Source organism: Equus quagga, chromosome 2 (genome assembly GCF_021613505.1).
Source record: "Equus quagga isolate Etosha38 chromosome 2, UCLA_HA_Equagga_1.0, whole genome shotgun sequence".
Lineage (NCBI taxonomy): Eukaryota > Metazoa > Chordata > Mammalia > Perissodactyla > Equidae > Equus > Equus quagga.
The window spans coordinates 111403300-111424838 of NC_060268.1; the positions used below are offsets into that span (position 1 = coordinate 111403300).

The 21539-nt window shown below is 36.2% G+C and overlaps 1 protein-coding gene across 4 annotated transcripts in view; it reads left to right on the forward strand.

Annotated features, from left to right (window-relative positions):
* The window catches only part of RYR2 (ryanodine receptor 2), a 678741-nt gene that overhangs the window by 333005 nt on the left and 324197 nt on the right, over window positions 1–21539 (forward strand). For all 4 annotated transcript variants that reach the window (XM_046653495.1, XM_046653496.1, XM_046653497.1 and 1 more), the window contains exons 14-16: window positions 5436–5557; window positions 13866–14049; window positions 16397–16532. In XM_046653495.1, coding sequence (XP_046509451.1) covers window positions 5436–5557; window positions 13866–14049; window positions 16397–16532 — 442 coding nt within the window. The remainder of the gene's footprint in view (window positions 1–5435; window positions 5558–13865; window positions 14050–16396; window positions 16533–21539) is intronic.

Genomic DNA, 21539 nt, shown 5'->3' on the forward strand with positions numbered 1-21539 from the left:
ATTTTTCATGACAAAAAACACAAACGCAAGACAAAAAGAGGTAGCTAACACTTTCAGCCATCTGCTAAAGTTCATTATTTACATGCTAAACATCAAATCCCACCATAATAAACTCTGGTTTTTTGTAAGATGAACATTGCTGGATGTTACATCACTGATTTAAATATTAAATGAAGAAATATACTCTTTTCTGAAGTCTAGCTTAGTCTACCTGATTCACTGCATGCTGCTGCTGGAATGATTTTTCTAAAATGCCGAAGTGCTCATGTAGTGTACTCTCGTCTCTGGGTCCTTCACTGACACCCCATTGCTTGCAAGACAATGACCACAGTTTTCCATAGTAATGTGATCCCCTTCTTGACCTGCCTTCCACCTCAGCTGTGCCCCAGTCTCCTGTTCTTTGGTCAATCTCTAAGCATCCTCTTCAGTTTCCCCAGCATGCTACTTACAGCACATTCCTTGCAACCCCTCAAAAAAAAAAAGCCCTGGTTTGTACACATCTGTGCATTTGTATATACCATTTCCTCTCTTTGGAATACGCTTTACAAGTTCTTTTTCCTCTGCCCAATTCCTAGCCATCCACCAGAGGTGAAGTTTAAAGATGATCTTAGAAGTTCTTCCTGACTATCTCAGCTTATCCCCTGCAACCTCCCTTATGTCCTCATAATATTCATATATAAGTTTTTAAATTTTATATACACTCCCTGTGCTGTTTTATTTACTAGGCTACATGTCTCTCTCTCTCTGCTAATTTATGAACTCCTTTAGGGCAAGTACATAGTACTAGATTGTTCGTATTTCATATTTTTACACCAACATGTAATACAGTGCATAGAACCAAATAACCAGACACAGGTTATTTCTCCAAATGGGAGAGCTTGGAAAAGAAGACTGTAGGGGGCAGAAATTTTTATTTTCAATAGATTTATTAAATGTAACATATATACATTCCAGTATAGATTGTTCATCGTTATTGTGATCTGTTTAGAGGGACCAGTGCTGACTTTGGTGAATTTGAAGGCTGATTTTGCTTAGATGGGGTTGGGCTTAAATGCATCCTTACACTACCTAACTCTGAGCTTTGGATGGAGATCCTGGGACAATTCTGCAGACCTGTGTAATCTTTATAATGAGATGATCACTTGTCTTTGAAGTCTTTGATCTAGGTTCATAAATTTAAATTCATATGTTTGTATTCAGTATTGTAAAGCATTCCTTATTTCCTGTTACTGAGCCTGGCTGTTTTAAACTTTTTATTTTGGAAAATTCAAATATATACAAAGAAAACAAAATATACAATGAAGCCTTACATATCCATTGTTAACCTTCAGCATTTTCAGTGCTCTCCTGTTCTTGTTTCATTTACACCTCCACCCCCATGCCATGTTCCACTGGATTATTACTGTTACTTATTTTTAATTTTTGGAGGTAAAACTTATATTCACTGGAATGCAAAAAATTAACTGTAGAGTTTTGACAACTGGATACATTTGTATGACCCAAACACATCGCAATATGGAACATTTCCGTTTCCCCAGAAAATTGCCCAAAATTCTTTTCCAGATTCTCCCTGCCCCTTCTTCCCAGGAACAACTTCTCTTGTGGTCTTTACCTCCCAGAGGTTGGTTTTACCTGATGTAGAACTTTATATAAGTGAAATCATGCAGCACACATGCTTTTGGATATAGCTTTTTTCACTCAGCAAAATGTATGTAACTTTTATCCTTGTTGTTGCATGTTTGGATCCAAAGAGTTGCAGCAGCCTTTTGAGGTCTACAGAAGCCAAAGAGCCTAGAGGTTAGACTATGTTCAGTTCACAGTCTAAGGAGGAGGGGCAGAAAGGAAAAGACACGACAAAGGTGTATAATCCTGATTTATGATCTGTCTCCATCACTAGACTCTGGGCACTGGAACCACATCTTTTATTTCTGTATTCTCAGTATCTAGCACAGTAGATGTTCAATCAATGGTTCTTGAATGAAAACATATATTTTCAAGGGTGTGAAGTTACAGTTGAGTAAAGGAGATCCCACATACACCTATTCGCTTGGTCTCCAACTGCATTAGCATCGCAGAATTTTGAGTGTACAGAGTGCCATCTTAGCGTTTGGAAGGTCACTAGCTAACGTGCAAACTGGAGCAAAAGAGTTTGATTGGGCTTCAGAACAAATTTGTATTTTGATAAAGATATTTGGCCATGGCTCTTCCATAATATTTACCAGATTTTTTTTCTAAATACTTTATTTTGAAAAATTTCAAACATACAAAATGTTAGAAGACTAATTCAATGAATATCCATATACCCTCATATTAGATTCAACAATCATTAATAGTTTGCAATATTTACTTTCCTTCTCTCCATCCCTTCCTTCTTCCTTATTTCTCTCTCTCTGTATATGTGTATGTGTATGGACACATCCACACTACCATTCTTATACCTAATAGATAATGATTCATTATATTATCTAATATTCTGTTCATATTCATATTTCCTCCATTGTCCTAAGAATGTCTTTTATAGCTCATTTTAAATCAGAATCCAATCAAGGTTCATGCATTTGTTTATTTTTTTATGCTTCTTTAGTCTCTTTTAATCTAGAATAATTCCTTATCTTATTTTTGTCCCATGCCACTGACTTTTTTAAGAACCCAGGCCAGTTATAGAATGTCCCATGTTCTGGATGTGTCTAACCATTTTTTCCTGTTGCTCATGTTTCTTATAATTCCCATAAACTTGAAATTAACTTTAGGGCTGTGCTGGCTAAATCAGTAGCCGCTAGCCACGTGTGGCTAGTACTATAGGAAGTGGGTTTTTAGTTTTGTTAAATTTTAATTAATTTAAATTTAAAAAGTTATGCTTGATTAAGTTATTAGAAAACTTTTATCCATGTTTGGAACAACTTAAGTATCTGAATGTACTTTTCCAACTATAAATGTCATGAATTCTAAAACAAGTCAAGTACTTTAAATAATAATTTGTTGTCAAATCGACATACTCTGTAATTATAAAATACACACTGGATTTTGAAGATAAGGATTGAAAAAAATAATGTAAAATATCCCATTAACAAGTTTGTATATTTATTACATGTTGCGATAATAATATTTTGGATATATTGCATTAAATCCAATATATTACTAAAATTAATTTTAATTTTTTTAAAAAACTTTTTTGAATATGGGTTCTAGAAAATTCAAAGCTACGTATGTTAGAAACACCTTCGGCCCCCCACCTCCATGATCCCTTCTAGTCACTATCACACTCAAGGATAAACACTATCATTGCTTGTGATACTGGACATGAGTTTTGTTGGGCTTTTCATTTTATTAATCATGATTTTGTTGGATCCGCCATACTGCAGTCAATGTTGTTAAGCCTCAAAATTTACCAGAAAGGTAAAAGTTCAAAATAGATTTCACAAATAGTAAAGAACTGAAAGAATAAACAAAGGAAAATTCTTAACTCACATATTACTTTCTAAGAACTCTGCCTAATGTCACATTTTCCATATAGCTTTTATTAAAAGTTGAGTATGATATATTGTTATGTGAGAAATATAGGTAGAAATGGTAACATGTACACCTGCATTTTTGTAAAGATAGAAGTAAATTTCTACCAGAAAATCATCAGAAACTCTTCAGGTATGATTTACCATTCAATATACGTAAGTGGTAAATGCAAAAAAAAAAAAGTCTTTCATTTTTCCAATTAACCAATTTAACCAGTTGTCTTCAATCTTTTTTTCATAAATATACCCCTTGAAAGAATTTTTAAAACCACATACCTCATGACATACTTTTCTTTATAAATTTAAACAGTTGCAAGTAAAAGGATTTATGGTCTACTAAAAATATGAACATTTTAAAGCAAACTCTATATATATGTCTTTCAAATTTCATATGGGAACTAAATATCAAGAGTTTCCACAATTTCGTTGCCTCATTCTGCTGAGTTCAGTAAAACACCAATCCTTGACAATTTTATCTTTTTTCACCTCATATCAGCTTCCTCTGCTCCATCCCCACAAATCTAGTTCATTCTTTTTCGTGCCTCCTGTGCACTCTTCCCATAGCCTCTTACCCAGTCTCTCTGCCTTCAGTCTCACCTCTTTCCAGTCCGCCCTGACTTTGCGACTGCCCTGTTTAGACACGTCCTGGCTGAGCCTGCCTTCCTGTGGTCATTCCAGCCTCCTTACCATGACAAACCCGATCCTTTATCTCACCTCCGGCCACTCCCTGTCTTCAGTCCACTGCAGTAATGACAGGGTTCTTAGTCATTACTCCACTGTGTCTTTCCTTAACCATGGATTAAAGTCAGAATAGTATTTATATTCTCCATCATGGGCTAACATAACGCTTGCCTTTCTAGAATAGTTTGACAAGGGTGTTAAAAGGCTAAACTTCTTAAGTTAGTAAGTAACATGTGAAACAGACTTTATAGGCCATAGAAGAGATAATCTAATTAAAACCTCCATTATAAACTTATTACTACTTCTAGAATTATGTATTAATCTTTTTTTTTTTTGAGGAAGATTAGCCCTGAGCTAACATGTGCTGCCAATCCTCCTCTTTTTGCTGAGAAAGATTGTCCCTGAGCTAACATGTGTGCCCATACTTCCTGCTACAGCATGGCTAGATGAGCGGTGCGTGTGTAGGTCCGTGCCCAGGATCTGAACCAGTGAACCCTGGCCTGCTGAAGTGGAGCACACGAACTTAACTGCTGCGCCACCAGGCCACTCCTACTCTATTAATTCTTATGGGGAGATTTCAGTGTGGTCGTGATATACCAGGACCTCCCCAATCTAGATCTCCCAATTTTTATATACTTCCCAGTTAACTAGTGTCTTCAAATCATTTTTTATTTCAAGAAAAGCGTGTTAATGATATATTCGCCAAATCTTTACATATTTGAAACTGTCTTTCTGTTGTTGTTTCATATGAATAAGAACTTGGTTAGTTAAAAAATGTCTGAATCACTCTTCCTGGCTTTTATATATAGTGTGAATATTCATGTTTTGCTTCAGAAATATAAACTTATGATTGTGGAGTGATGCACAGACCACACTGAAGTGTTACAAATATATAGTTTGTACACTATATTACCTTTTTAAAAAAAAAATCCCAAGCATTGGGGCCTGCCTGGTGTAGTGATTAAGTTCATGCACTCTGCATTGGTGGCCCAGGGTTCACAGGTTCGGATCCCAGGTGCAGACCTAGCACCGCTTGTCAAGCCGTGCTGTGGTGGTGTCCCACATAAAATAGAGGAAGACTGGCACAGATTAGCTCGGGGCCAACCTTCCTCACACACACACACACACAAATCCAAAAACTCTGAATTATGAGATGTATCTGTCACCAAGGATTTTTAATCAGCAGAAACTCCCTTTTGGAAAATAGATGTTGGGAATCACAGCATTATTTCTGCTTCCTTATAGGCTATTATGCATCATGAAGGACACATGGATGATGGCTTAAACTTATCTAGGTCTCAGCACGAAGAATCCCGGACAGCGCGAGTCATCCGCAGCACCGTCTTTCTCTTCAATAGATTTATAAGGTACATTTTCTTTTGTTGTTGTGGTTGTTTGACATTTTATTTCCGTTTTCTTACTGGATTTACATATAAACAGTTCGAAAATGTATGATGGTGATAATCTCATACAATTTGGTAGGTCAGCAGAACACATTAGGAAGTGCTAGTTAGGTGGTTTTGTCTTTCTTTTAAATGACCTTTTTAAAAAAATGGTTGTGCTTTTAGAAATTGTATGTGTGACTTGTAATTGCTACCTGTAGGGTCAGGATTGTTCTATAACATACCCTGTGCTGGACCTATTTAATTCTAATTTATACTGAGGATAGGAAAGCCTAGATACTTTGTGGGTTTGGAAGTGTATTAAGAAAATAAAATGATTCTTACAGTAACTAAATTTTCCTACCTAATAATGGAAATAGTTGTGTATCTACAAACTAAATCAAGCTTGTGGCCAAAGTGTTTTCTGGCAATATTTTACCAACCTACTCTCTGACTTGTGATGGATATCATATATCTCTTTAAACTTCACCAATTTGATGGGAAAAAAATTATAATATGTCTGTGTGTGTGTGTGTGTGAGTGTATATTTATAACTATAATTAATTTTAGGTTTGTATTTATTTGAGAATTGTGAGAATGGGTATATTTCATGTTTATTAACCAGATTTCTTCATTTATTTTTTTTTTCTGGTTTACCCTATTTGTTGATATTTCTATTAGGCTGTTATGAGGTTATGTTATGTTAGAGACATTAATTTCCTGTCATCATACATAAATTTCAAATATTTTCCTAATTAGTGGTTTGGAAAAGAATTTTAAAGTGTTTTTTTCATAGTAGTTTACTCAATAAATCATGTTTTGGTTTCTATAATTTTCACCACCCAAATTACATAAATATTAGCCTAATTATTCTCTGCGTCTTTTATAAACCACCCCACTGTGTGTGTACATTTGTGTGCATGCTTTTATGTAACCAAAGAATGTGTACAGCATTCAGCTTCATCATATCCTTAGTATTTATCTCATTTAAACTCTAGTCCTTATAGGATGGAGTAAGGCATAAAGATGGGGTAAACATCAGGTTTTTATATTGCACTTATTACTTGTATTACTTTTAAGTATTATTTGTATTTATTGTTGAATCATTTTCATAGTATTTCTTGTAATAAATAAAATTTCTTATGTTAGTGTAGTATAAAATTAATGATATCAGGAAGTACTACTTGGAAGTTATAACTTACTTTAGAATCAATTCAGCATAGCTTTCTTCCATCTTGTTCTTTCCACTGGTTCTTCTTTACTACAGTCCAAATAGTTCTATAAGGATTGAGGAAAATAATCATAAATCTTTAAAATAGTCAATTTTTTATTCAATTATATCCATCATTACTGACTTCGTCAAATACAACGGACATTTTTTTATTACAGTGTGACTTCTGTGGTGTTTTTAATGGCACTACTGAGATTCTGTTTGGTAAGCAATAACTTACTTAATGCCAGAGAAAAAAATGATTATTTGTTTTGAAATGCATTTTGTCGGAAATATACTGTATCAGTGTTTAGACTTAATGCAGTGATGGTATGGCGTAAGTTACATTGTGTATGTTGACTGAGATACTATCCTTCATCTTGGATGTGATTTGCTTTAGCAAATTTGTTCTTTGCTCAAGACTACACTCATTTATTTTTGAAGAGTAGTGTCTGTGATTTGGAAGATTAATTTTAGAATTTAACAATTGCTTAATTGATTAGATAGTTAGAGGTCCAAACATGAGAAATTTAGATTCTGTAGCAAAAGTACTTACTGAATTATGTATTTGCAGCTTCATATTGAAATTCAACTTCCAGCTGGGTTATTTCAATGAAATTCCTTCCTTGTACCTATACTGATAAAATAGGATGGCTGTATAACCCAGGTTTAACTATAAAAATGTTATCTGATTCCCACTCTGATCTTTAATATTTCTTCCCTTGGGTTTAATTTTTTCTTCTTTTTCTAGTTTCATGAGATGAAGGCTGACATCATTGATTTGGGACCTTTCTTTTGTATTATAGTCATTTAGTGCTATAAATTTCTGTCTTTAGTGGCACTGAACACTTGATGTGCTGTCTTTCATTTTCTCTTTTGATTGCTTTTTTGACCAATAGATTATTTAGTTTCCAATTATTTGGGGATTTTCTAGAGATTTTTGTTACTGATTTCTAAGTTAATGCCATTGTGGTCAGAGAACATTCTTTGTAAGATTGAATGCTTTTAAATTATTGAGACTTGTTTTATGGCCCAGAATATATTATATCTTGGTGAATGTTCTGTGTGCACTTGAAAAGAATATCCATTCTCCTCTTATTGGATGGAGTGCTAAAAAATGTCCATTTGATCTAGTTGATTGATAGTGTTGCTTAGATCTTCTGTTTCCTTACTGATCTTCAGTCTAATTGTTCTATTAATTATTGAAAGAAGGGTATTGAAATCCCTGACTATAATTGGATTTTTCTTTTTGGTCCTTGCAATTCTATCATTTTTTCTTTATGTATTTTGAAGCTCTGTTATTAAGTGCATACAAATTAAGGATACGTCTTTTTGATGAATTGATGCCTTTATCATCATTAGGAAGTTACTCTTTTTTAATTCCTGGTGATATTATTTGCTATGACATCTGTTTTGTATGATGTTAATATAGTGCTCCAGCTCTCTTTTTTCCTTGGTGTTAGCATTGTATACCTTTTAAAAATCTTTTGCTTTTAACCTATTTGTGTCTTTATATTTAACGTGCCCTTTTTTAGGCAGTATGTGGTTGAGTCTTGCTTTTTTCCAGTTGGACAGTCACTGCCTTTTAATTGTGAGGTTTAGTCCATTACATTCATGTGATTTTTGATATAGTAATTTTAAGTCTCCCACCTAGACTTTGTCCCTTTTCCTTCATTTTCTGCCTTTTTGGGGGTTAGTTGAGTATTTGATTCCATTTTATCTCCTTTGTTGACTTATTAGCTATAATTCTTAAAGTTATTTTAGTGCTTTCTTAAGATTTATAACATACGTCTTTAACTTATCACAGTCTTCCTTCAGGTCATTTTATCACCATGAATAGTATACGAACATCTCAGTAGTATACTTCTCTCTCAGTCTGGTGCTATTTTTGTCATACATTTTGCTTTTACAGATAGTACAAACCCCACACTACATTTTTATCATTTTTATTTAAGGTCAATTAGATTTTAAAGAGATTTAAATAATAGCAAAAGTACATTATATATCTGTGTATATAGTTATCATTTCTCATGCTCTTTGTTCCTTTTTGAGGATCTATATTTCCTTTGAGTATCATATTCTTTTGCCTAAAGGACTTCTTTTAACATTTCTTCTAGTGCAGCTCTGCTGGGGATGGACTCTTTTGTCTATTGTACATCTAAAAATGTCTTTATTTTCCCTTATTTTAAGTGACATTTTTGCCAGGTATATCATTCTAGGTTGATATTTTTTTCTTTTGGTTAGTTGATTTTTCTCCTTATTGCTGATTATATTTTACACTTCTTTACATGCCTGGTCTTTTTTTTTTTTTTTTTTTGCTTGAGAAAGATTGTTGCTCCACTAACATCTGTGCCAGTTTTCCTCTATTTTATGTTGGATGCCACCCCAGCATGGCCTGATAAGCAATGCTAGCTCCACACCCAGGATCCAAACCTGCGAACCCCAGGCCACTGAAGCAGAACATGCAAACTTAACCACTATGCCATGGCTCTGGCTCTGTGCCTAGTCATTTTTGTTTAGTTGCCAGACGATGTGAATCTGTTGCATGCTAGATATTTTTGTTTTCTGTGAATATTCTTGAGCTTTTTGGGGGGATGCAGTTACTTGGAAACAGTTTGATTCTTTTGGACTCTGCTTTTAGGATTTTTTGGGCAGGAGCAGAGCAGTGTTTGATCTAGGGCTAATTATTTCCCATGATTGAGGCAAGACCATCTGTCTACTCTACCTGATGCCCCATGAATTGTGAGCTTTTCTAATCTGGCTAATGGGAAGAGGCGCTATTTCAGATCCCATGTGAGGGTCGGCTACTGTTCCTTCCATTCATTTCAGGGGGTTCTGTTCTCTGCCTTGGGTCGTTTTCTCACATGCGTGTGCCGATCAGTGCTTTGCTGAGTATTTGAGGGGATGCTCTGTAGTTCTCCATAGTCCACTCTTGTACAGCAGTCTCCTCTCTGGTACTGTGTCCTGTGAACTCTGGCAACCTCGGTATCCCCAGGTATCCCCAGCAATGTCTCCTCAACTCAGGGAGTCTTTCCATGCCTCACCTGGTCCCCTTTCTACTCTATAGCCTAGAAATTCCTACAAAGCATAAACTAGGGCAGTTGTAGGACTCACCTTGTTTGTTGCCTGACTCTCAGGCATTTCTGTTTTTTCCTTTATAGCCAATGTCTTGAAATGGTTTTTTCCCCAGATAGTTTTTTCTGTTTTTTGCGAGAAGAAGGGGTTGTTTCAGAAGAGAGAGTAAATCTTGTCCCTATTGCTTTATCTTGGCTAAAAACAACTCAAATTGCAAATGACATATGCAATTCTTATTTCAAGATGAGATTCCATGTTTCCCCTGGCAAACATAGTCTAGGATAGTTTTGCTAATTCTGTATTGACATGTTTTCTTTTCTCCTTTAGATTTCCTCCTTATTACAAACCCATCACCTAATGCCATCTTTTCCTGAGTTATCTAGTATATCCTTTTAACAGTGTCTCTCTCCCCTGTGACCACGTAACAAGTGCCATGGATGAATATAATGTCTGTTTCCTTCTCTCACACTTAACTGACCTTAATGGTGTTTTAATTTTTCAAAAATTAAATTCAGTTAGGCTTTAGTTTTTTCTCATTTTTCTTTCTAGAGTATTTACCTGTTAGTTGTATTATTGAATTCCATCCATTACATTTATATATATTTCTATATATACAGATTTTACTTATATGCTCATTAGTATTGCTGAACTATTAGAATTCCTGAATTTATGCAATTCTTTAATATATCTCAGAAACTTTGAAAAGTTTTATGTAATTACAGAGCATTATAAAGGGTATATTATTTTAAGTAGAATGCTTTGATCCTTCTGTCATATTCATGAACACACCAAAGTCCTTAAAATCTCAATAACTTTACAATATTTGCATCCATGTATTTTTCAAGGTAAATTATTTTTTAATTGTTCATTTTATTAATATAGATAATTTACTATTAATTTTTAAAATGTATAAATTTTATAAATGTATAAAATGTTTTAAAATATTTATTTTATCTATTTAAAAGAAGAAATATATTTATATACTTAAAATAAAAATATATTTAAAGTGTATAAAATATTTTAAAAATGTATACTCAGACCTCCCTTTTTACTTCTTAGAGTAGAAGTCAAGACCATTTAGTTTTTGTTCATTTGTGATTTTCTGATGTAGTTTGTTTTCTGTGATCCTTCTGGTCTCTCTCCCAGGTCAGGGTAGTGGTGGTGGTGGTGGTGTGTGTGTGTGTTTGTTTGTGTTTGTGTTTGTGTTGTGTATAGGGGAAGGGATTCTATTCTTATGGACTGTAAATATATACATATAAAACCTTTTTGTCTCTAGTATATTAATAAATGCATTCATGAAGTAAATGAGAGAAGGGAGGAATCTGTGTTTGTTAGGTAGTAATGTGGTTAATCTTCAAATTACAAAATGTAGAGATGGAATTCATGGCTTTAAGTTTTGCTCTGACATAGTGTGATTCTACCACTTTTGGTTTTTCCCAATTAGTTTTTTCTTCATTTATTTTTGTCCTTGATAAATTAATGTGGTAAATATGTCTATATTAGATACTTCTAAAACTTAGCATAATTAATAATTTTAGAGTCTTGGTTAGCAGTTGTTTGACAAGAAGCTTTTCCTAGAAAGTTACTGAATGGTTACATTTCTATTTTTTCCCAGTTTTATTTAGATATAATTGACATACATCACTGTATAAGTTTAAGGTATACAGCATAATGGTTTGATTTGCATATATTATGAAATGATTACCACAATAAGTTTAGTTAACATCTATCATCTTGTATAGATACAATAAAAAGAGAAAAATAAAAATGTTTTTTCTCCTTGTGCTGAGAGCTCTTAGGATTTACCCTCTTAACAGCTTTCCTATATACCATACAGCAGAGTTGACTACAGTCAGCATGTTGTACGTTATGTCCTTAGACTTGTTTATCTTGTAAGTGGAAGCTTGTACCTTTTGCCCGCCTTCCTCCAGTTCCCTCTCCGTCCACCTGGTTATGATTCTGATAGCAGATATGTTCAACTCAGTAACCTAAAAACTGACATTTACTGTTGTTTCTCCTTAGGTTTGAAAATGTAGATATTATACTTGAGTGACTTTTGAATTCCTTTCACCTTTAGTATGATGAGAGTTGAGTTTGACTTTGTTTTAAATATATTTACGTTTCAAATAGAGTTAAGGGAATAAAATGTTAGAACAGAAATATTTCATTGCATATGAATTTTTAGTCGAAAAGGGGAGAAATAATTTTCTTTTAAAATGTCATTTCTGTTGCCTCTTAGGCATAGAAAAACTTATAGAGATGATAAACTAGGTAATAGATGAATTCCATCGATATATTGATTTGGAATTTCAGGCAAAAATTTTAGAATAGTCATGCAGTTTTACTATTTCTACTGTTTATAAGGCTGAAGTCAAATATTCCAAAATTATTCGTAATCTGTGGAAATGATAATATATTTTGAGTAATGTTTTTGAGCATCGTAAAGTTCAAAGATAAGCTAATTCTCTCTTATAAGGGTTTTATTGTTTTTTAAAATACAAATTCCAGTACAGTCAGATGATTAGCTTTTGGAAACATTTCCTTGGAATAAAATATTGCTGTACAATTGTGCTGATGCAGAGAGCAGGAAAGGAAATATAATATTTCTATGCATTAAATTTTGTTATGAATAATATGAATATTACTATATCAACTATAGTATAGGCATTCTCCTATTCTTTTATGGTGCCTGTTGTGTGTGTGTGTTTTTTATTTTGATGAAGATTAGCCCTGAGCTAACATCTGCTGCCACTCCTCCTCTTTTGACTGAGGAAGACTGGCCCTGAGCTATCATCTGTTCCCATCTTCCTCTATTTTATATGTGGGACGCCTGCCACAGCATGGCTTGGTAAGCGATGCACAGGTCTGCGCCCCGGATTCGAACCAGCAAACCCGGGGCCGCCCAAGCGGAGCACGTGAACTTAACTGCTGTGCCACCAGTCTGGGCCCCTGTTGTATATTTTTTTGATAAGCTTTTTGTTTTAGAGTAATTGTGATTTATAAACACCACGTGTTAAGGTTCTTTCCAGATCCATTCAAAGCTATGAGTTTCGAAACTCAGAATCTCTGAAAGTTTAACGAATTAACACGTTTACATGCCAGTAATGTTTCTCTTCAAAGGCTAGAAAATGCAACGTGATAGTGTTTTTTAATCTAATTTTAAAATACACTTATTTCAGGAAATAGAAAAAAAGTTTAATATATTGTTTCCTGATTAATAAGCAAGTATTCTAAATTAATATCATTAGAATATATTTTTAAACTGGCAGGAATTAAACAAAATGGCAGTGAGTGTCAATGGTAGTGTAGCAGTTAATGGTTCCTTCTCCAAAAACTAAACAAAACAGAACACATATGTGTTAGAATTTTGATTCTGGGAAGTTACATCTTTAACTTTAAAGTATTTAGTGCTTTAAAATGGAAATCAGGGGCCGGCCTGGTGGCGCAGCGGTTAAGGTCGCACGTTCTGCTTTGGTGGCCCGGGGTTCATGGGTTCGGATCCTGGGTGTGGACATGGCAGCACTCAGCAAGCCATGTTGTGGTAGGCATCCCACATATAAAGTAGAGGAAGATAGGCATGGATCTTAGCTCAGGGCCAGTCTTCCTCAGGAAAAAGAGGAGGATTAGCAGCAGTTGTTAGCTCAGGGCTAATCTTCCTCAAACAAAATAAATAAATAAATAAAAAATAAATAAATTGAAATTCAGTTGGTTTCTAAATATTTAGACCATTGGTTTGGTTTTATAGACATGGGTCCTCTCTGTCCTTCAGGTTTTTCTCTAGATGAGTTTCTTTCCAGACTGGTGTTTCTAATACAGCTTTATATATACATGACAAAATGTAAAATTTCTCATTTAAATATATTAATTATTGCCGTTTAAGGAAAATGAAGACCTTTGTTATATGTTCCTATATAGGGAGAGAGAATAAAGCTTTAAATCATCTAGAAACTAAAAAATAATAAACTTGTAAATCACTGATGTAGAGAAATGTTTGCTTGTTTGTTTTAGGGGCCTTGATGCTCTCAGCAAAAAAGCGAAGGCTTCCACGGTGGACTTACCCATAGAGTCTGTAAGTCTGAGTCTCCAGGACCTGATTGGCTACTTCCACCCGCCGGATGAGCATCTAGAGCACGAAGACAAGCAGAACCGATTGCGAGCTCTGAAGAATCGGCAGAATCTCTTCCAGGAAGAGGTGAGTTTCTGCCCACACTCATTTCTTCTTTGCTCTTGTCTTGGGAAGAGAACTTCCTGGTGGGGAAAATTCTCCCTTTGACATCTTTGCATTTTGAGATATAGCTGAGCAGGTATACTACTGTACATGGAACCAGGCCTCAGAGGAAGCCTGCAATTATTTTTATTTCTCCATCAGTGAGTACTAATTTTAAAAGACGAAACTCTTCACTCCCCTGGCAAAGGACAATTTATTTTACTGTCTGCTCAGCCTCCATACTAATCTTTCATTGGACTATAGTTTGCTTCATCTTAGTTACATAAAAACAGAATCGTTAAGCGTCTAAATAAATGAATACAGGCTTTGGAAAGCAGGGGGGTATTCATACTGTTGAGTGGGTTCTTTGGGGCTCCTTGGAAGTGCCTGAGGCTCCACAGGGAGCCTTGTGTTGGAGATGGAAGCTGCCAGGAGAAGACCCCTCGAGGTGGCAGAGCTCTAGGCTCCCTCCTTGGACAGAGCAGCCCCACTTTTTCCCTTTGTGTATATTAATTTTCTACGTATGATTTTATTTTGCGAAAATTCCACTGCTAAGAATGGCTCAGGTGCCATGTTTTGTAGACAGAATAACAGAGGGACCAAGTGAGATGTCTGATGTTCCTGTGGTCGTGTCAGAACTAGTACCGTGTATTCAGGAGTTTCAATGGGAGGATGTCAGAGTTGAACTGGCAAGTGAAGTCAGCCCAGCAAGTGATCCCACTCTTCTCAATGCTCCCTGTATGTAGAATAATGAATTTTTCTGAGTAAAAATGTCTAAGAAAAAAGGTTAGAGGACATCGCTGAGTCCCCAAAATCCCTAAATCTATGTTCTTTTAGTTTTCAAACTGTTTCCTAATTTTCCACCCAAAGCCTTTGAAACTGACATTAATTTTTGTGGACTTTTTCACTGTGTATACAAAGGAAAGACCTATCTGGAGACCCTAATGGCGTGAAAGCACGGAAATGTCAGCATAAACCACTAATAACAACATGGAGTATTTGTTGGGACCTTTTCTTTTTGTGTATGCCAAATCATTGGACTGTACTGTATTTATCTAATATCAAGAAAGAGTGAAATGAAATATTGGGCTGGGGAAATTGAAAATATTGATTTAGATTAATTTTTTTTCACTTTCTTATGTAAAACAATCTGGATGGGGACCTAGAAATGTTCTTAGGTCCATTGTGCCTCTTAAATTCCCTATGTGAAATAAGATAATTTGATTAGTTCAACTTTTTATATCTGTTCCTTTCATGTGCTTTGCCTCATTTTGACAATCTTTATCTAGCAATAATCATAAAAGCAGAATTTCAAATTTAGACAGCATCTTACAAAGTTCTGTAGTGAATTTTTGATTTACTTTAAAGGCATCTTTTCATGAGCTTTTTAAATTTAATTTATTAGATCTTCAGTTTGATAATAAAAATAATAACGATGACGATTGTGATGATGCCTATTCTAAGGATAAGAATCTGCTCTTATGTTTTTTAAGTGGAGGAAAAAAATTGTATTTTCTCTATTCATCTTAGGTTCATTGGCTGGGGCTCTGCAAATTAGACCAGCAGAAGACAGATTTACAAGAAAAAAATAAATAGAAATTTGCTAATGCGTACGTAGTGTATACACAGAAGTACTCAGTGATGAGTAATTCAAAGGAGTAGTTAGAACTTGGGCTCCTATAGCATTTTAATGAAAGAACAATAAATTTGTAGAGAAGTGACAAAATAAAGGGAAGGGATTTGAGCTTCTAGGGTCAGCAAATTGTGGGAAGGAAGATTATGGGGGAAACTAATAGAAGAGAAGGGCTAGTTAGTAAAGTTTATTATATAGATTTCTCTGGTGCAGTCTCTGGGCTGCTAAGAGTCAACATTGCCTCCTTTGAGTAGGAATCTTCCTGCCCTTTGATAGAGAGGGGGTGGGCAGATAATTCCTCTTGTGTCTGATTTTACTCTTTTGCTCTCAGCTCAAAATAATCCTGATGCCCAAGTGGCAGATTTTGGGGTGGCACACTCTGAACCCCGTCACTTACTTACAGTAGAAAGCTGTTATAACTGATTCGTTAATCTAGTATTAAACCTTACAAATAGAAGTATGAAGTTTGTAATTAGATACTGTTCTTCTGCCTCTGAGAATAGTACTCAGGATTTAAAATCTACTTGAATGATTTCAAGAGCATTTTGTTTCACACGCATGTGTGTTTCTTCCTGTCCTTTGAATAAACGATCTCAATTGTCTTTCTGATTACCAGACTTTTTTTTTTTTAATCAATTTAGCGTGTTTTGTCTGTGAGCGGAGGCACAGATTCTAGTGGTGATGTTTTTAATCTTCCAGGGGATGATCAACCTCGTGCTTGAGTGCATCGACAGGCTGCACGTCTACAGCAGCGCGGCGCACTTTGCAGATGTCGCTGGGAGAGAAGCTGGGGAGTCGTGGAAATCGATTCTGAATTCTCTGTATGAGTTGCTGGGTAAGAAGTCTGACTGGGTTCTCAAGGAATGGTTTATGTCTGTTTGAAATGATCACTTAACAGTTACAGCAGTTTCATAACGTGTTTCCTAATTGAGGCTGCGTTTGCTTTAGCTGCACTAAATCCAGTGATGTTTAGTATTTAACTCCGTCTCTAGTGCCGAATGTGGCCAGAGCAGGGCATTTGTCTTGGATGAAAAGAGCAGGGTCATCTAGAGTGCAGTTTTGTAGCTGAGGGGCCTCTGTATGGATATGTGTTATGTATTTCCTTTTTGATTCTGAAGTTAGTCCCACAAGAGCCCCTCTTACTCCCTCACAGTCTTGTCTTGTCAGGGATCTCCTTCATTCTCCTCAATCTCCTTCTCTAGTCTTTTTGAGATCTGCATTTGTGCTTTTTCTAGGTACACTTGACACACATTAAGCAACACCTTCCTGGTTGATGCTGCATTCCTGTTGGCTCTTGCAAGCATATGACCTCATTATTTTTGTCCTGAACTATTCCAGTAGCTTCTACTTGTCTCTTGTCAAGAACTGTGGAGGATCTGAGGTTTCACCCTACTTGCAAGCTAGTGAGTTGGCCAGAAATTAGGAGAATGAGGGACAGTTTATCTCTCAAAGCAATGGCTTTAGCCAGAATATCAGCATTTTTGGTGCCAATTCCTTGAGCCTCAGTTCTCACAGGACAATATGAAGGGGACAATTGACAGCTACACCTGCAGTGGGCTGAGTGACAGGAAAGGAATCTTGAGCTTAGGGAGCCCAGATAGTTACACTGGAAATAGGCCTGCCTGCTCTTTGCTGCAGGTGGAGAAACCATCTCTCTTTGCTTTGCTTGCTGCAAACATTCTTGAAAGGAAGGTCTGAGACAAAGGCTTTCAGTGACTCATTTGCAAGACTTGCAAAAACAGGAGGCTTCTGGAGAATGGTCTCTTTCTTCTCTCTCACCCTTCCCTCCAAAATCCCAGATTTATCTGGTACACTGCAATTGCACATCACTTGCCTGTTAAGGAATTTTTCATTTTTTCCCGTTTCCAGAAGGTACAATTCAACTTGCTTCACCTGGTATGTGAGGCCCCAGCCAACTCTTCCAGACTAGTCTTTTCCTCTCTCCTTCTCCTACCCTGTACTCTGGTCATACTGATTTTCTGAGTATCTTGTACCTGTGCACACTTCTGTGTCATTTTCTTATTTCACCTTTTCCAAAATTCCTATCTATCCTTTAAGGCCCAGTTCACATGTCACTTTCTTTTGAAGTTACTCTTGACATTTCTCCTAACTCTTAGACATGATCGAACACTCCCCCCCGCCCCCCCCCCCCGCCTGCTTTCTTGGCACTTCGCGTTTGCTTGTATACAGCACTGACCACATTTCTTCTTTAGTTATATGTGTGACTGTGATCTCCAGGGCAAGAATAGCACCTTCCTGATTTTCGTATCTCTGTCATTGAACTTAATGTCTGGCACATGGTAGGTACCCAATAAATATTTGCTAATTAAATAAATGTTTACTGATTAAATGACTGAGTTCTGATAGAATAGGAAAGTATATGTGGAAGTAGAGAAAAGAGATCTCGATGCATTTTTATGTTAAGAATGAAAGGCAGTTAAAATATTTGAAAATTCTCCATAATTTAATTGAACTTCATTAAAATTTATAGTCATAATACTCTTTAGTAAAGAAGACTCTTGTGCCTGCTAGAATTTTCCATGTGCTTCCTTTCGGTGGGCTATTTGATGCACCATTAAAATTAAACACATGCAGCTTGGTGCTTTCAGACTAAGTGGAACCATTGGCTATCATTTCTCTGAGCAGGTCCCAGGACATTGAGGCTTTTCAGGAATCTCAATTCATTATTTAACCCACATCGATTATCAGGATAAGGATTTTATGACGCCAAAATTCTAAAGACTGCGTGTCTTTGCCAGTGTCAAAGTTATAACACTGAATTTTGGAATAGAGTGGAGACTGAATACGGTAGTGCTTTTAACACCACAGTTTAACATCTTCACTTGGTATGATTGGCTTCAGTCTTTTGACAAACTAGATGTTTTAAGTAAAGAGGTATATCATTGGTGTGTGTTGAGGATAGAAAGGATTATATTTAGACAGAACATTCTTGTTGTAGATAAGTCTAGATAATATGCATCTTACTTACATTTTCATATCAACTCTTCCCATAGTCTGTTAGTCATTCCCTTCAACAGGTCCATGTGCTCATCTATTCGTAAGTAATAATAATGTACAGAGAGAATTATAATGATTTTTCTGTAATCATAGAAAAAGTCTATTCCAGCAAAGTCAATATTTATTCAGTTTTATCCTTCTGGGCTACTTCTCCCTCAAGCCTGTACCCGCTTTAACTTCCCAGAGTTCTTTGGGGATTAAATCTGACTATTTTAGAAGCTGCTGAAGTAGCAAAAATAAACTTTACACAACGCTGGAGCATTGGTGAGTATGAGCATAGCTCCTCGTCAGAATTGGTTTTCTGATTTGATTTTTAATGGGAACATGGCTAGAGATGTGATTTTAAAATGATTTTCCTAGTCAGATCGCGAGGGAAGAAGCAGTTATTGTAGGTGGAATGATGTATCTGTTAGGATGTGTTCAGTTGCAAATAACAAACTCAGCACAAACTGGCTCAAACAGAGGGCACTTATTGGCTTGTATAACTGGAAGTCTGCCAGTGGGTTTGACTCAGTGACTTAATCAGAGCATCCAGAACCAGTTTATTTATATCTGTTCTGCCTTCTGTGGGGTCAGCTTCCTCCAATGCTGGCTTCCCTGGATGGCCTCAGTTGGCTGCCATCAGTTCCCAGTGTACTGCAGATCTTGCTCTGGCATGGGAGAATTGAAAGAAAGCTGCTCATGAAAATTATCTCTCAAGAAAGAGTATTCTAGGCCTGGCCCTGTGGCCAAGTGGTTAAAGTTCCACGTGCACTGCTTCAGCAGCCTGGGTTTGTGGGTTGGGATCCCAGGTGCGGACCTACTCCATTCACCAGCCATGCTGTGGACGTGTCACACATGCAGAAACAAAAGAGGAGGATTGGCGCAGATGTTGGCTCAGGGTGACTCTTCCTTAGCAAAAAAAAAAAAAAAAAAAGAACATACTATTTTCTAAAACTCCCTAACAAGCTTAACAAACTACTCTTTGCATCTCATTAGCCCAAACTGTGTCTGTGCCAGTCATTCTGGCAAGGGGGCTGGGACTTTCACCCACACTGGCTTTGACTGATCAGAGGCCCACTCCTGAAACTGAGGCCAAGCCCCTGGACTGCCTAGTGCCATTCAGAGGTGAACGTTACAGAGAGTGTTGGAGAAGAAGCTCAAGTGTCCACTACAAATGTTAACTCATGTACATGTCCAAAAGTTGTAATGGACTGCATTGTAGTCAGAATGCGTTTATCTACTACTGAGCACCATGTTTAAACAGAGTAGGCACTCAGTAAATTCTTGGTTGGATTATTTAATAAATATCTTACAGATTCCCAGTGAGGTTAGATTTTCTCTAGCAGGGTGGATGTGGACATTGAGTCACTCTATTACACACCAGTGCACCTGTTACTCCTCTACCATTATGTCCTTTTCTTGAGAAACAAAAACTTAATATTTAATCCATAGACATTGGCCTCTGAGAAAATGACCCTTCTCTTTGCCAGTCAGGGTCTCAGAATCCCAGCTCTGCACTTATGTGACTTTAGACAAATTGCTAAATTTGAGCTGAGTTTCCTCATCTGCAAAGTGGAGGAAATAGTAGTGTCTACTCTTAGGGTTATTGTGCAATTCCGAGTTAAAGTAAGGCACTTAAAAAGATGCCATGACATAGAGAGTGACACCTGTTATTATTATAAATATTATCTGTAAAATGCAATAATAATTCCCCTCATAAGTTTGTTGGGCAGCTTAAATGTGGCACTGTATGTCAGATGCTTAGCATAGCATGTTCTTCTTATCATTGTTCCCATTTCTTTTGGATGCTTATCATCCTTTTGCTCACTAACATAGTAAAAGTTTCTTCTCCAACTTCTGTTTTTGTTCTTGTAGTTGTTTTTGCCTTTTAAATGTGTCTCAGAAAAGAAACTTCACTTGAAACTATTGGCTATAACAAGGGAAGTCCTGGCTGAGCTGATAGAAGGCATAGCATCGTGATTATTGCACATACAGCTAGCTCTTGGTTTCCTTATCAGAAAATGGAGGAAATAGTTTTCTTCATAGTTCCCTCCCGGCTGAAAATTTTGTATTCTATTATTCCACCCATTCTCTGAACAAATATCACGCCTCTTCTACATCTGTATCCTCCACATCTGGTGCATAGCTGGTGTTCAGTAAATACCTGAGATATGAATTCTTGAGATTGCATTGATAGTTGGATGCTGTAAGATTTCTGCTGCATATCTCTCCCTCCATCCCTTCTCTCCATCAATCTTTGTTTCAGACTCCAGGGAGCCCTCACACACTTCCTCATGAACTTTCATTGCCTCCGTTACTTGGTCTACACTTCTTGTTCTAGTCTTTGGAGTACTCAGGCCAATGTTTGGTCTGTTCCTTCTCACCTATGGCCTCACTTGCTTTGTCTCAAGTCACTCAGCATTGTGTTCTTCCAGGCCTTTCCTCCAATCCAGTTCTATCCTTCCAGAATATCAGGAATGATTTTATATCAAAGATTTTATATACAGTAAATATATATTGATGTTTAAATATATATGTATATATAAAATATATGTGTGTGTGTATATATATATAAAGTCTATATTTTCTTAATTATTTACATCTCATTTGATTAAGAAAGGATTTAAGGGAGCCATTGCTTAGAATTGAAGTAATTAGAATCCCCTAAAACTCACATCTTAAAGGAGGATAACAGTAACTATAAATGCTACTAAAATAACACACATTGACTTCAGGCACATGCATATTTTGTGGCTTTTAAACTAATTTTTTCATGCAACAAGAGACATAAATTCTGAACATAGCTTCCATAGAAACACACACATCCTTAACTTTAACTTCT